The sequence below is a fragment of the Capsicum annuum genome, chromosome 11, assembly GCF_002878395.1.
Source record: "Capsicum annuum cultivar UCD-10X-F1 chromosome 11, UCD10Xv1.1, whole genome shotgun sequence".
NCBI classification, from domain to species: Eukaryota; Viridiplantae; Streptophyta; class Magnoliopsida; order Solanales; family Solanaceae; genus Capsicum; species Capsicum annuum.
This window is the reverse complement of record NC_061121.1, coordinates 14,213,712-14,228,388: the sequence shown is the minus strand read 5'-3', so window position 1 is coordinate 14,228,388 and position 14,677 is coordinate 14,213,712. Positions and strand designations below refer to the sequence as shown.

Sequence of the window (14,677 nt, the reverse complement as noted above, 5' to 3'; positions counted from 1 at the left end):
TGATAAAGGGGATGAGATAAGAAAATAATTTTGATTTTTTTTTTAAATATTTGAGAGTGGGGTAATGGAGTGGGGGATCGGTGTAGGGGTAGGGGTAGAGGGTGGGGAAAGAAAAAAAGTTTATAATTTTTTTTAAGAAAAAATTTTTAATTTTTTTATGAGGGAGTGGGGGAGTTGGTAGGGTGCGGGGTGGTGTAAGAAATTCCTTTTGATTTTCTTTTTTTTATAAATTTAAAATAAAAAAAAATTGATAAGGTGAGGGTTAGTGGTGGTGGGGTGGGGGAAAGAAAAAGTTTTTGATTTCATTTAAAAAAAATTGGGTTGGGGGTTTGGTTGTGGGTCGGGTTGGGTCGAAATAGGGAATGCAATAAGCAAAATTTTTGGAATTTTATACAAAAAAAGAAATTAGGGAGAGGGGTGTGTGGATGGGGTTGGTGGGGTGGAGATCGGGGGAAGAGGTAGAGTTAAATGATATAAGAAGAAAGGTAAAATAAGATTACATAATATTAAGTAAGGAAATAATTGAAAAGAAATAATAAGTTAATCGTGGAATACCATCAAATTTGTGGTTACATAAAGTGAGTATTTTCATAGTTACCAAATCATGAAATTAAATCATATCATACCATACCATACATTTTAACAAACAATCAAAATAAACATATGGTTCTCTTAGTAATTATATCATATCATACCATGAAAAATCACCTATAGTGTCAAAAATGAAAGAAGTCAATAAGATTTAATTGATGAGAACCCATACACAAACTCAAGGTTGGCTTGATGGCATATCAGGGATCCTTGAATTGCTTATGTGTCCTTGTGAATATGAGGTTGATCTTTTGGGTGTTGTCTTTTTTATTATTATTACATAGCAACTTATTTTATCGGGAATCTGCCTTTCCGTGTCATTGAAATTTTGGGTATAGTCTTTTGGTGGTGGGGGTGGGGATTATAGTTTTTTTGTGGTGGTTGGGGGGTTATTTTTTTTAAGACGTGATTCCTTTCTTCATTTTTTCTCTGAAAAAGACTCAAAAATACCCCTGAACTATTTGAAATAGCTCAAAAATAATCCTCGTTAAATTTTTGGCTCAAAATTACCCCTAAACTATCTGAAATGGATCACCAATACCTCTTGTTAGTTTTTAAATTATTATAATTTCTTAATTCTTTTTTTTTAAGAAGCACCCCACCCCCCATGTCATCTTCTTCACATCACTCAGCCCCACCCCACCCCATCCCGTGTCTTCGTCGTCACCCCACCCCCGCGTCTTCACCTAAACAAATTCTTTTTAATCCAGCATAATTATTCCCATTTTTTGAAAATTTCTAACAAAATTCACTTTAGTATCCCCATTTCTTGAAAAATTACAAGAAGGGTCACTTTTTCCCCTTAAGCTGAGGTAGCACTAAAGACACAGCCTTGGCTGCACCAGTGCTGGTTGGGACAATGTTGAATGCTGCTGCTCTCGCTCTCCTTAAGTCATGGTGTGAAGCATCTGCATACAGCAAATGAACCCTACTTAGCACGGAGTTTCTGGTCTACCATTCATAGAAGGCAAGCTCAATCTATATTGACATGAAGGTGTTTCATCGGTTTATTACCTGATCTCCGGTGTAAGAGTGAGTTGTTGTCATTATTCCCTTCACAATTCCTGCAATGTGAACGGAAATAGTTAATACAACAATCAAATTGCCGCCGATGTACTGCTATTGTACTACAATTTTCTGCTTACCAAGTTCTTCATCCATGACTTTCACAAATGGAGCCAAGCAGTTAGTGGTGCAAGAGCCAAGAGGCATTGCTGCTATTTCAAAGCAATGAACTTTAAAATTCTGAACAATATGAACCGCGTAAAAAGTGATGTTTGTTGTCATTTTTCAAGAAATGGTGATACTAGTGGAGGAAAAAAAAAGTGAATTTTGTTGGAAATTTTCAAGAAATGGAAATAATTATGGTGGATTAAAAAGAATTTGTTTAGGTGAAGACGCTGTGGTGGGGTGACGACGAAGATGCAGGGTGGGGTTGAAACAATGAAGACGCGGGGTGGGGCGGGATGCTATGAAGAAGATCATGGGGGTGGGGTGCTTTTTTAAAAAAGAATTAAGAAATTATAATAATTTAAAAATTAACTATGGATATTTTTGATCTATTTCAGTTATTTTTGATCCTTTTCTGGATTCTATTAAGGGAAGGGGCATTTTTGAGCCTTTTCCGTTTTCTTTTCCTGTCAAGATTATGAAACGTGTTGTTTCATTCTTACCTTTCACCCTTTCTGAACATGTTAGGACTTGTGAATCAAATTCAAGTATTCTCATCATATCTAATACTAATAATAACATATTTAACTTAATTGGCTGGATGCAATATAGACACCGGCTGCACGCGTAATGTTTTGATTATTTTACCTTTATTTATATATGTATCGAAGAATAATAGAATATTCGTTTACAACAACATAATTCCGCGAAATTAGAGATGCAAACTCAAGTATCTGCTTGTAAAAGAACCAGCAATGACAGGAACAGGTATAGTAGAGACAGAGTCACCAGGTTTCGCGCTTTGTGATTGATCCGACTGAACAAATTCCGCGATCAATGTGGAGACGACATAAGGCTTCTCCACATGAGGGATGTGGCCACACTCTGGTATTAGGCGCAGCGTCGCATTTGGAAGTTCACAACACAATCTCTGAACACATAAATGTCAATATACAGTACTTTAGTTAACTCCCATGTACTGCAGATTCGGCTTCTAGGAGCTAACCGGTTAGTAATATTTTTCCGAAGATTGAAAGAAACGTACCACTCCAAGCTTGTAGTCAATAATCTGATCATCTGCACACAATATTAGTAGTGTTTTGTGCTTGACCTGTATGACAGAACACCGGGGGGGGACAAGAAGAAACGCTTATCAGAGTGAATCCAATCAGCTACTAGCTAGTGTTGTAAGATGCATATTTTGGGGTGGTTACTTATCTGTTGCACTTTGTGTGCATGGAAAGGGGTTCATCGGAAACATTTATATAGGAAACACATGTATAAGAAGGTCAGTAAATTTCCACATACATGTTCTATCTGATCAATGACGTTGTAACCTCCGCTGATCATGAAATTCACCGTTGCATCCTCCCACCAAGGTAATAAACAATGTAGACGACCTATCTGGATAGAAAACCATGTGATCAAAAAGGTCATAAGACATATAGAACAGATGTGCATTTTAAAACATCTGAGCTCCACAACTTTCAGGTTTCTTAAACGTCAACGGGTCAGAACTTACATTAGTCCACTCTATACGTGTACTTAACGGTAAGACATTGAAAAAGAATGATGCTGCATATAAACGAAGTGGTATGCTTTTCAACAAGTGGACCTGCAACAGGTTTTGTTTGTCAAGATAGTAAAAAGATGGGAGTACTACATGACTTACGTCAATTGGTAAAAATCGGAGTACAATGTATCCATTCATTTTAAGAGGAATATGGGAGAACTCACCCCAGCATAAGCTACTGCTTTCGGTAAGGTTGCAAGGTTTCCTGTACCTTTCGCATAGACACTTGCATTGATTAAAACCAGCTTATCCACCTATAAAGTAAAAGTACATCGGAGTAAGCCAAAAAATGATTATTACTTCATACAAGAATCTAATCTGTAAAATCTGGAAAGGGATTCGCAGTTATTGAATGTACTTACAGCTTCTGGATAGTGGACAGAGAAGTCAATAGCAACAGCAGATCCAAGACTCGGTCCGACAAGTACCATTGGCCTCTTGATGTGGGTAGACCACAGCTGAAAACGAGTATCGGAGAACTCTTATTGCCCTTTTACTGATTTTTACTGATATACAAACTTAGACGAAGTACGCTGTTATTTCTAAGTTACGTCTGTGCCTGGTTAGCGAAAGCGCTTCTCTGTAATGTTACATAACTGTGATATTACATGACTCAACAATAGCATAATTATCGAACCTGACACTGCATATTGAGTATTTCCCTACATTACTAAGAGCTAATTCAACGCGACTCTCAACTTATTTTTGTACTTAAGTCCAGTCTTTCAAGTTTGTATGCACCGGATTAGATCATATATTTCACAAAATCAGCGGGTACGTACCTGGTAAAGATGATCACGCTTGGAAGCAACATCACACGATGGAAGCCTTTCTTAAATATCACAAAGGAAAGAGAAAGAGTTGAACCATGAGCAAGTCTTCAGTGTTCGTTTGCTAAAAAATGAAGATTGAGAAAGAGAAAGAACAAGACGGTATACCTAAATCAGAGAAACCCCATCCAAGGATATCAACTGCCCATGTCTCCAACCCAGCTTCCTCAAGCAATGGAAGCGTGTACCGCCATTCTAAACAGGTGCTGAACAATGAGGAATAATGAACAACAGGAGCACAGCAAGATAAAGTGTGGTCAGTACTATTAGCTTAGTATGAGCCATGAGGCATACCTATCGAAACCATGGAGAAGTACAACTGGATTGACCTCTTTGTGTTCTTTTGGCTTCACACAACTACTCATGACACATCCCTTCGAAAAGTTTACCTAAATGAACCATCAAGGCGGTAACAAAAACTATATAAACGAAGAAAATGGTGGATTCACAATATAAAACAGGAGAAGCTAGATACTTAGATATCTGAAGTTAGGATTAAAACGAAATATCACATCCATCGCAGCACATATAATACCGCAATGGTACATCCACTGCATTCAGCTAGTTTTGTGAGTGCGTGTCCGCGATATATATGAAAAGATTTGAACGATATACAGTTATAAATATTAAGATCCTGCATGCATGATACAAGTTTTATAGTATGATTTTAAGCACAAAATGCTGCAAATTTGTCAAAAGAAACGAAATTCTTACTCATCAACACAGACTCATTTCAACAAGAAGTACAGATTTTGCCTCAGTTGATTCCCAATGCTTCCAAAGTAACCAAAACGAGGTTTACACACACCAAAAGAAATGAAAATCTGTTGGGTTCAATATGTATGAAAAAGGTGTGAATAGAAAATGGAGAGAAAATGGTGGAAGGAAGGAGACATCAATTTAGAAGGTGTACTCCCAATTGGAAAGGAGTACTCCCACATTGGTGGGAGAAGGGAACTTTGGAGTGTTTATAATAATGAACACTTACTCCACAAGGTAAGTGAGGTAAGAAATAAGAGATGCGTTGTGCTGTCATTGCTTGCTTGGCTCGGCTTTGGATTTGAATTTGGCGAATAATTGATTGATGAGATTTTTTTTTTTGGACAAAGTTTATTTGACATTGCTTCGAACTGATGCAATTGTTCAACGAATTGATACACTTTTTCGTGAACTGGTATGTCTGTTTGGAGAAGGACACGTTCTTTGGATAAATACACATGAATTTCTAGAAAAATCGCACCATTTAAGTGAACCACTGCCACCTTTTTGAAGAGGCGTCTGATAGGTTTCATTCACAGGTTTTGACATGAATTTTTCTGAAACAAAACACTCTCTTCTTGTCTTCAAAATTTCTGTGTGATCATTCAAATCGTTGAGTGCGTTCGTGGAATCCAACTATTTGAGGTACTGCTATAATTAGATTGAAGGTCATTTTATCCTGGGAGGAAAATTTCATAACCTCGGGTACAGTGAGGGGAATTATTCCTTAAGAACACTCCGTGAACTAGGGAAACTTGGTCTAAAATTTTTGTTTCATCTATTTTCTGATATCTAACATACTTCTTGGATAGATTAGTAATAATCTTGTGTTGAAGGTGTTAAAGAACTTCAAAACTGTTCTTGTTCATACATGAACTTGTTATGAAGTTGTTGTTGTATTAATACAGATTCTAGTACCCGTAGAAGGAAAATAACAATCTTATGGAATAGTCCAAAATCTATATTACTTGTTTTTGGAGATTAAAGCTTTAAGCTTTCTACTCCGTTTGAATTTAACTAGTGATTAGAAAACATAAAATCTTCATCACAAGTTTAAAATTCACTCGGTTGACAATTGGAAGTAATAAAAACTTCATTGTTAACTAGAAACAAGAAGTGTTTAAAGATGTTGCAACTTTTTAATAAGTATTTTGATATATTAAATTTATTGTCTTGTGGTGACAGAAAAATGGCAACTGAAAGTCAAATGCATGATGATGCTACGACTGTGGCGGCGACTAGCATTGCTACGACAAGCCGGGCAAATGCTCCGCAACATATGGCACCTGCGGAAAAGCCCAAAAATTTTGCGGGCATCGACTTTAAGAGATGACAACAAAAGAAGTTCTTTTACCTCACCATTTTATGTCTCCAAAATTTTACTAGTGAGGATGCTCCTGAGGTGCCCGAGGGAACCTCGGACAAAGAGCATTTCATGATTGTAGAGTCTTGGAAGCACTCGGACTTCCTTTGCAGGAATTATATATTGAGTGGTCTCCAAGACGACCTCTACAATGTTTATAGTGGAACTAAGACATCGAAGGAATTGCGTGGGGCACTAGAACAAAAACACAAGATAGAGGATGTGGGAATTAAGAAATTCTTTGTTGCAAGGTTCTTGGACTTTAAAATGATAAATAACAAATCGGTTGTCTCTCAAGTGCAGGAATTGCAAATAGTCATTCACAATCTCATAGCAGAAGGTATATCTTTGAAAAATACCTTAGTTGAACAAATTGAAAATGTTCTTAGTACTCATATAAACTGTTTTGTAGGTTTGATTGTGAATGATGTTTTCCAAGTAGCAGTGATAATTAAGAAGCTACCACCGATGTGGAAAGACTTCAAAAACTACTAGAATCATAAAGCAAGGAAATGACTGTCGAAGATCTTACTATCCGACTGCGTATTGAAGAGGATAATAAAGCTGCCGAGAGAAGGTTAAAAGGAAATTCTTCTATTAATGACGCACATATTGTGGAAGATGACCATAATAATTCTAAGAAAAGAAAGAAAGTTGAACAAGGAAGCAATCAACTCAAGAAGAAATTCAAGGAAAAATGCTTCAATTGTGGCAAGATTGGCCACAAGTTCACAGATTGTCGTGCCTGGAAGAAAGGCAAGAAAAAGAATCAAACAAATATGATTGAATCCAACAAAGAATGCGATGATTTGTGTGTTATGTTCTTAGAATGCAACTTGGTGGGGAATCCTCACGAATGATGGATGGATTCTGGTGCCACCCACCATGTATGTGCCAACAAAGAGTTATTTTCGTCATTTGCTCCAGCTTAAGTAGAAGAAATGATCTATATGACTAACTCCGCTACTGCTAAGGTAGAAGGAACAGGAAAAATATGTTTGAAAATGACTTCAGGAAAGGTCTTGACACTTAACAATGTCTTGTATGTTCCAGAGTTACGTAGGAATTTAATTTCTGCTTCACTTCTAGACAAGAACGGATTCAAATATATAACCGTTTTTGAAAAAATTGTAATTAGCAAAGGAGAAATGTATGTAGGAAAAGGCTATCTCACCGAGGGCCTTTATTAGATGAATGTAATGAATGTTGAAATAAATAAAAGTTCAAATTCTTCTTATATGCTTGAGGCTTATTATTTATGGCATGAACATTTAGGCCATGTTAATTACAAAATGCTACGAAAAATAATTAACTTAGAAGTTTTGCCGAACTTCGAGTGCAATAAATCAAAGTGTCAAACATGTGTGGAATCAAAGTAGGCAAAACATTCTTATAAGTCTGTTGAAAGGAATTTCAATCCTTAGACTTAGTACACACTGACATTTGTGATATGAAGTCAACACTATCACGTGGTGGGAAAAAGCATTTCATAACTTTTATTGACGATTGCACTAGATATTACTATGTCTATTTACTAAATAGTAAGGATGAAGTAATAGATGCGTTTAGGCAATATAAAATTGAAGTTGAAAATCAATTAGATAAAAGATAAAAATGATAAGAAGTGATAGGGGCGGAGAATATGAATCTCCCTTCAGCGAAATATGTATAGAGAATGGAATCGTCCATCAAACTACGGCCCCGTATTCACCTCAATCTAATGGAATTGCGGAAAGGAAAAATCAAACTTTGAAGGAAATGATGATTGCCTTACTTATAAGTTCTGCTTTACCGCAAAACTTATGGGGGGAGACTATCCTTACAACCAATTGTATACTCAACAGAGTTCTCCATAGTAAGACACAATCAATTCCTTATGAAAAATGGAAAGAAAGGAAACCCAACTTAAAATATTTCAAAGTGTGGTGGTGTCTAGCAAAAATCCAAATTTCTATGCTTAAAAGGGTTAAGATAGGACCTAAGACAGTAGACTGCGTGTTCATAGGATATGCTAAAAGTAGTAAAGCATGTCAATTTTTGGTTCATAAATCCGAACATTCAGATATTAATGAAAATACGGTGATTGAATCAGATAATGGTGAATTCTTTGAAAACATTTATCTGTATAAAACTAGACATGAACAGTCTAGTGGGAGGTATAAACGACCTCGATATGAACCAAGTGAGAATGCATATAATGAAGAAAATCTAAGATACAGTACACATCAAAGAACGTCTACTTCATTTGGATCGAATTTTGTAATATTTCTCTTAGAAAATGAGCCTCAAACATTTGAGAAAGCGATGGCATCTTCGGACTCATCCTTTTGGAAAGAGGCAGTCAATAGTGAGATTGATTCAATCTTAAGCAATTATACATGGGAATTGGTTGATCTTCCTCTCGAAAATAAACCTTTAGGTTCTAAATGGATCTTCAAAAGGAAGATGAAAGCGGATGGTACTATTGACAAATACAAGGTAAGACTTGTAGTAAAAGGCTTCAAACAAAAAGAAAGCCTTGATTACTTCGATACATACTTGCCAGTAACAAGGATAACATCGATTCGAATGTTAATTGCCTTGGCTGCGGTATATGATCTTGAAATCCATCAAATGAATGTGAAGCCCGCTTTCCTAAATGGAGAATTGGAGGAAGAAATATACATGGAACAACCTGAGGGTTTTGTGGTTCCAGGAAAGAAAACAAGATGTGTAAACTTATTAAGTCATTGTATGGACTAAAGCAAGCACCAAAACAATGGCATGCAAAGTTTGACCAAATCATGTTGGCAAACGGATTCAAAATAAATGAATGTGTTATATGTGTTTATATTAAAGACACTCTAAATCACCAAGTCATTGTATGTTTATATGTGGATGATATGTTGATCATTAGCAGAGACATTTCTGACATAAATGCAACAAAACGAATACTCAAGAGCAAGTTTGATATGAAAGACCTTGGAGTTGTAAATGTGATCTTAGGTATAAGAATCCATCGGACTCCACAAGGGTTGGCATTGTTACAGTCTCATTATATAAAAAATATACTTGACAAGTTCAAGTATATGGAATTCGGTATTGCCAAGACTCCATTGAATGTAAGCTTTGCACTTAGAAAGAATGAAGGTGAAAGTGACTCACAATTGGAGTACGCAAGAGTATTCGGATGTTTAATGTATATAATGAACTATACACGATCAGACATAACATGCGCTATCAGTAAATTGAGTCGGTACACGAGTAATCCCAACAAAACTCATTGGATGGCAATGAAAAGAGTTCTAGGGTATCTTAAATACACTCAAGATTATGCCTTGCATTATAATAAATATCCTGCGGTACTTGAAGGATATAGTGATGCAAATTGGATCACCGGGTCGAACGAAGTAAAATTCACAAGTTGATATGTATTACTATTGGTGGAGGAACAGTCTCTTGGAAATCATCCAAAAAGACTTGTATTGCTCGCTCCACAATGGAATCTGAGTTTATCGCATTGGATAAAGTCGGTGAAGAAGCAGAATGACTGGAATTTCTTGGAAGATATTCCGTTTTGGCCCAAGCCAGTGGCACCAGTATGTATACACTGTGATAGCCAAGCGGCAATAGGTAGGGCAGGGAGCATGATGTACAACGGTAAATCTCGTCACATACGACGAAGACACAATACCGTTAGGGAACTTCTCTCTAGTGGAATTATCATAGTTGACTATGTAAAGTCAAAGGATAATGTGTCGGATCCGCTTACAAAAGGCCTATCTAGAGAAGGAGTGGAAAAGACATCCAAGAGAATGAGTTTAAGGCCTAGGCAGACTAGAGATCCCAAGAGCTAGGTTCAAGGAGATCAAACAAAGTTATGTCTGATAGGTTTAACACTGTCAATTACCCAACACATTCTAATGATGTAGACAATGTATCGTAAACTAGGATAAGACTTAAGGTGAAAAGTCTTTCAATGATTATCTAAATTTAGAAGATTTGACCAAATAGTTTAATCTAAGGATTGAAATTTTATAAATCACCTATGTGAGGGCGAAGTGAAAGCCGTTTCAAGGAGAATGTTAGTAAAGGCCTATTCTCTAAGCTCTCATGTAACCGGGACGTGTTCATGGCTGAAAAGAACAAAACTGTGAGTAAAAGGCTGGTTGTGTGACATGTGTTTTCTAGGTGTACATTAAAGCTCGACGGTTCAAAGATATCAAATCTACCGATTGACCGAGTGCATCCAATGCATGTTCACTATGGAAAGTTCAAAGGAAAACCCATTTATTCAGATACAATCAGTCTTTGCTTGATGATCACATACTTGTCCGTAAAACTTTTACGAAAAATAGTCATTCCCCATTCATGTGGAGGATTGTTGGGTTCAATATGTATGAACAAGGTGTGAATGAAAAATGGAGAGAAAATGGTGGAAGGAAGGAGACACCAATTTAGAAGGTGTACTTCCAAATTGGAAAGTTCACTAATTCTTCCACATTGGTGGGAGAAGGGAACTTTGGATTGTTTATAATAATGAACACTTACTCCATATGGTAAGTGAGGCAAGAAATAAGAGATGCCTCGCGTCGTCGTCGTCGTCACTCGCTCGGCTTCGGCTTCGGCAAATGATCGATGAGATCTATCTTTTTGGACAAAGTTTATTTGACAAAAATTTAATCCTAATACAAAAGGGAAAAAACGCAACAGTAATCCTCTATTTATACATGCATGCAGATTTCGAAACAGTGTTTCCTGAACTGATGCACTGGTTCGAACTGATGCAATTGTTCAACGAAATGATACACTATTTCGTGAACTGGTATGTCTGTTCGGAGAAGGACATGTTCTTTGGATAAACAGACATGAATTTTCAGAAAAGCCACACCATTTAAGTGAACCACTGCCATATTTTCGAAGAGGCGTCTGATAGGCTATATAAACCAGCTTTCATTCACAGGTTTTGACATGAATTTTTCTGAAACAAAACACTCTCTTCTTGTCTTCAAAATTTCAGTGTGATCATTCAAATCGTTGAGTGCGTTCGTGGAATCCACTATTTGAGGTACCGCTATAATTGGATTGAATACCATTTTATCCTGGGAGGAAAATTTCATAACCTCGGGTACAGTGAGGGGAATTATTCCTTAAGGACACTCCGTGAACTCAGGGGACTTGGTCTAAAATTTCTGTTTCATCTAGTTTTTGAGATCTAACACACTTCTTGGATAGATTAGTAATAATCTTGTGTTGAAGGTGTTAAAGAACTTCAAAACTGTTCTTGTTCATACATGAACTTGTTATGAAGTTGTTGTTGTATTAATACAAATCCTAGTACCCGTAGAAGGAAAATAAATAACAAAATCATCTCAAAAATATGACATTTTAATAAAACTAATCCTCCCTATCTTCCACTTCATGTGTCACAGTTTGGATTTCGAAAATCAAACTTCTAAACTCTAACCTGAATTCCGAGACAGAACGTTCTATAGTTGTATTTGAAAACTGCACAAAAAGAACTGTAAATAACAATATGCTTAATAGGTAAATGTGTCGTTTAACTTGGCCTCAACTACATCTATGTTCTTTACCTTTTCAACTTTCGATGTACACGAGTAGACACTTAAAGCTTGTATAAAGTTGTAAAAATAGACACATGCATCCTATGTACCATAATACACGTAGAACAGAAGGAGTAAAAGAGAGGGAAAAAAAACGTACTGGTATTCTCTCAATTCTTGAAGCCAACTTTCTAGCATAAGTGTCTTTGATATCCTCAACTTGTTTAGGAAGAAAATCTGGAAATTCACCTGACAAGATCCTTAAACTCCTCGAATTCGACAACCATTTCACATTGGGTTCAATTAGGACAAGTGTTGGTGGCATTGCAGCACCAGGTCTGGCTGAGAAAAATGTTACCATTAGCAGAAGCAAGAGTACTATTGGTTTTCTGCTTGCTTAATACAAACAAGAAATGGAAAGATAAAGTAGCCAACTATTTATGTAGCTATTTCATTTCACATTTGCCTAACAAATACACTACATAAACATTCACCAATGTGGCATTTCACATGCATAATACATAAATATGTCCGGTGGCGGATCCAAGATTTAAGAGTCGTGGGTGTTCGGGAGGTTCAAACACACATATTAGCACCATAAGCTTTAAGATTCCGCCTGAAAATTAAAACACCTAGCTATTTTCTTGGTTTCATGGGTGCTTTTTTTTTCCATCTTATACCTATTCTGCATCGGATTTAACGCGTGTCGGAGCACCATGCATGATTTAACCCAGGTCCGCCCCTGAATATGTCATTTAACGTGACTTCAACTTTCCTCTAACTTTGACTGTGCATAAGAAAACATTTAAACTTGTATAAAGTTGAACAAGTAGACACGTACATGCATCGTGTCTTATATGACGTGTTGTGTTATTGTAACACATAGAACGTATGCGCCTATTTGTTAGATTTTATACAAATTTAAATGTCTATTCGTGCGCATTCAGAGTTAGAAGGTCATTATAAATGTGATTTGAGGCCAAATTAGAGAACATATTTATTTAGAATTTAAGTTTGGTGCACCGTTGATGTATTTTTTTTTATACTATCGTGTAACTATTATCTGCTGTAGCAGGTCATTCATTTCTCTGATAAAAATATAAAAATAAATGACCTGCTATAACAGGTAAAAGTCACACAATGATGTAAAAAAAAAAATGCCCACCAAACTCATTTATTTTTGTATTATTCCTTTGTTTTTCTTCAGTAGAGAGAATGGAATTTGTACGGGCTCGGTGTTTAATTTTGTAAGGAAGTTCGGTATATGTTCGGCATAGTGGTTATAAATGCAAAAGTATATTTTAACCAATATTTTAAAATTATACTCCCTCCATTTGTTAAAAAATGACCTAATTTGATTTAGCATGAATTTTAGGAAAGTAAAGAAAATTGTTGAATTTTGTGGTCCTAAATTAAAATTATGTCAAATGTATCAAAATGTCTTTTAGTCTTGTGGTCTTAAACATGCCATGTAAAAAATTGAATTAAAAATATTATCAAAAAAAGAAAAATCATTCTTTTTGAAACAAACTAAAAAGAAAAAATATGTCATTCTTTTTAAAACGGAGGAAGTATATTTTTTTCATCATATTAATATCAGAAGTATTGCAAACTTAAAATATTTTTTATATAATTTTTACATATTTAAATTTAAAATGTTAAATTAGTCTACGACAGATTTAGCTTCGAAATTTAGTCAGCTTTAAAAATAGATGGTGAGACTATTATCCTATAAATAAAAATTATACATATAGTTATGAAAATAATATTTGGGGAATAATTCACTTAAAGGCAAAAGTCACATGTAATTTGTTGAATGTTATGCTATAAAAATAGTATAATCACGCTCTGTGAAAAAAATATTTGGGACATAAGATTTTAAGGGGCTAAAGTCACGCAGGACATATTATGAGATACTATATTATAAAAATATATAGGCATAAATTATAATACACAATCGATAAATCTGGTCTCAGCTGGCAGATAAAACAAGTAGTCAAACTTTGAGTATCTATATCCAAACACCTCAAATCGTTTCCATTATTTCAGTTGAACACTTCAACTAATAAAATCATCATCTAAATACCTTCAATATCTATGTGTTACGCCAGCATTGAGTGTTCATAAGACAGTAAAAATAAGTTGAAATGTTAGGTGTCAGTTAAATCATATTGAAATGTCTAACGCTCAAATTTGAAGTACATATTTACTTAACAACTGAAATCAAATTGAATTGTGTGTTTGTGTATAATACCAAACATATACTTATACAAATAATATTTGGGGCACAAGTTATTTACCAATGATTCATGCATGCATTTCGAAGTTAGAAAGTAACCAAACTGTTAGCCAAAACTTTATGTTGGTACAATAATTGATTTGATTGCCAAGTAAGGCCAGGAATTTGCATTTTATAGTTACAAGAACATGGAATTGATATTTTATAGTTACAAGAATTGATTTTGATGACCAAAAAAGGTGTGGAATTAACATTTTATAGTTACAAGAAGTAATTTTGATGACAAATAAAATATATATTAAAAAGATATTTTATTAATATGATTCGGTCAAACGACCTACGTATTAAGAACAATATTAAAAAAATAAAATCTGTGAAAAAGCATAAATCGGAGAAATCTCCCCCTAAACCAGATTCTTTTAACGACTACATTGTGGATGCTATTGTGTTATTGTATGATAAGAGGAGTCTTCTATTTATATATGTATAAAACCTTTCCTCCAAAAAAGAGGTTTGTCAAATATGAAAAAAAATTTATATTTTCCTTTAAGGAAAAGTAAAAGTATTTATGATTACTTTTATTTTCCTTATAAAAAAAAATAAAACTTA

At 35.3% G+C, this 14,677-nt stretch overlaps 1 protein-coding gene across 5 annotated transcripts; it reads right to left on the bottom strand.

Moving 5' to 3' along the window:
• Positions 1-1,275: 1,275 nt before the first annotated feature.
• On the bottom strand, positions 1,276-12,411 carry LOC107848144 (putative aminoacrylate hydrolase RutD). 5 transcript variants are annotated; one of them, XM_016692831.2, is made up of 13 exons: positions 11,990-12,411; positions 4,459-4,553; positions 4,273-4,370; positions 4,117-4,166; positions 3,697-3,792; positions 3,499-3,588; positions 3,284-3,376; positions 3,070-3,165; positions 2,807-2,872; positions 2,551-2,692; positions 1,737-1,805; positions 1,606-1,655; positions 1,276-1,499 (listed from the first exon to the last, which is right to left on the bottom strand). In XM_016692831.2, exons 1-13 carry the CDS (start codon positions 12,188-12,190, stop codon positions 1,479-1,481), a joined length of 1,167 nt encoding a protein of 388 aa, XP_016548317.2. In that variant the 5' UTR covers positions 12,191-12,411; the 3' UTR covers positions 1,276-1,478. The 5 variants fall into 5 exon arrangements, 4 of the variants coding, with proteins under 4 accessions (XP_016548317.2, XP_047255483.1, XP_016548316.2 ...); XM_047399527.1 differs by having other exon boundaries at positions 4,459-4,538; positions 11,990-12,270; XM_016692830.2 differs by having other exon boundaries at positions 1,278-1,499; positions 1,737-1,808; positions 11,990-12,272.
• Between the last annotated feature and the right edge of the window lie 2,266 nt (positions 12,412-14,677).

Excerpts from the sequence above, each read along its gene's own strand:
- LOC107848144 (XM_016692830.2), bottom strand. The coding sequence starts at position 12,190 with ATGGTAACATTTTTCTCAGCCAGACCTGGTGCTGCAATGCCACCAACA. Across the intron at positions 3,793-4,116 it reads AGCGTGATCATCTTTACCAG|CTGTGGTCTACCCACATCAA; the intron begins GTACGTACCCGC and ends ACTCGTTTTCAG. Across the intron at positions 1,500-1,605 it reads ACTCTTACACCGGAGATCAG|ATGCTTCACACCATGACTTA; the intron begins GTAATAAACCGA and ends TGCTGTATGCAG.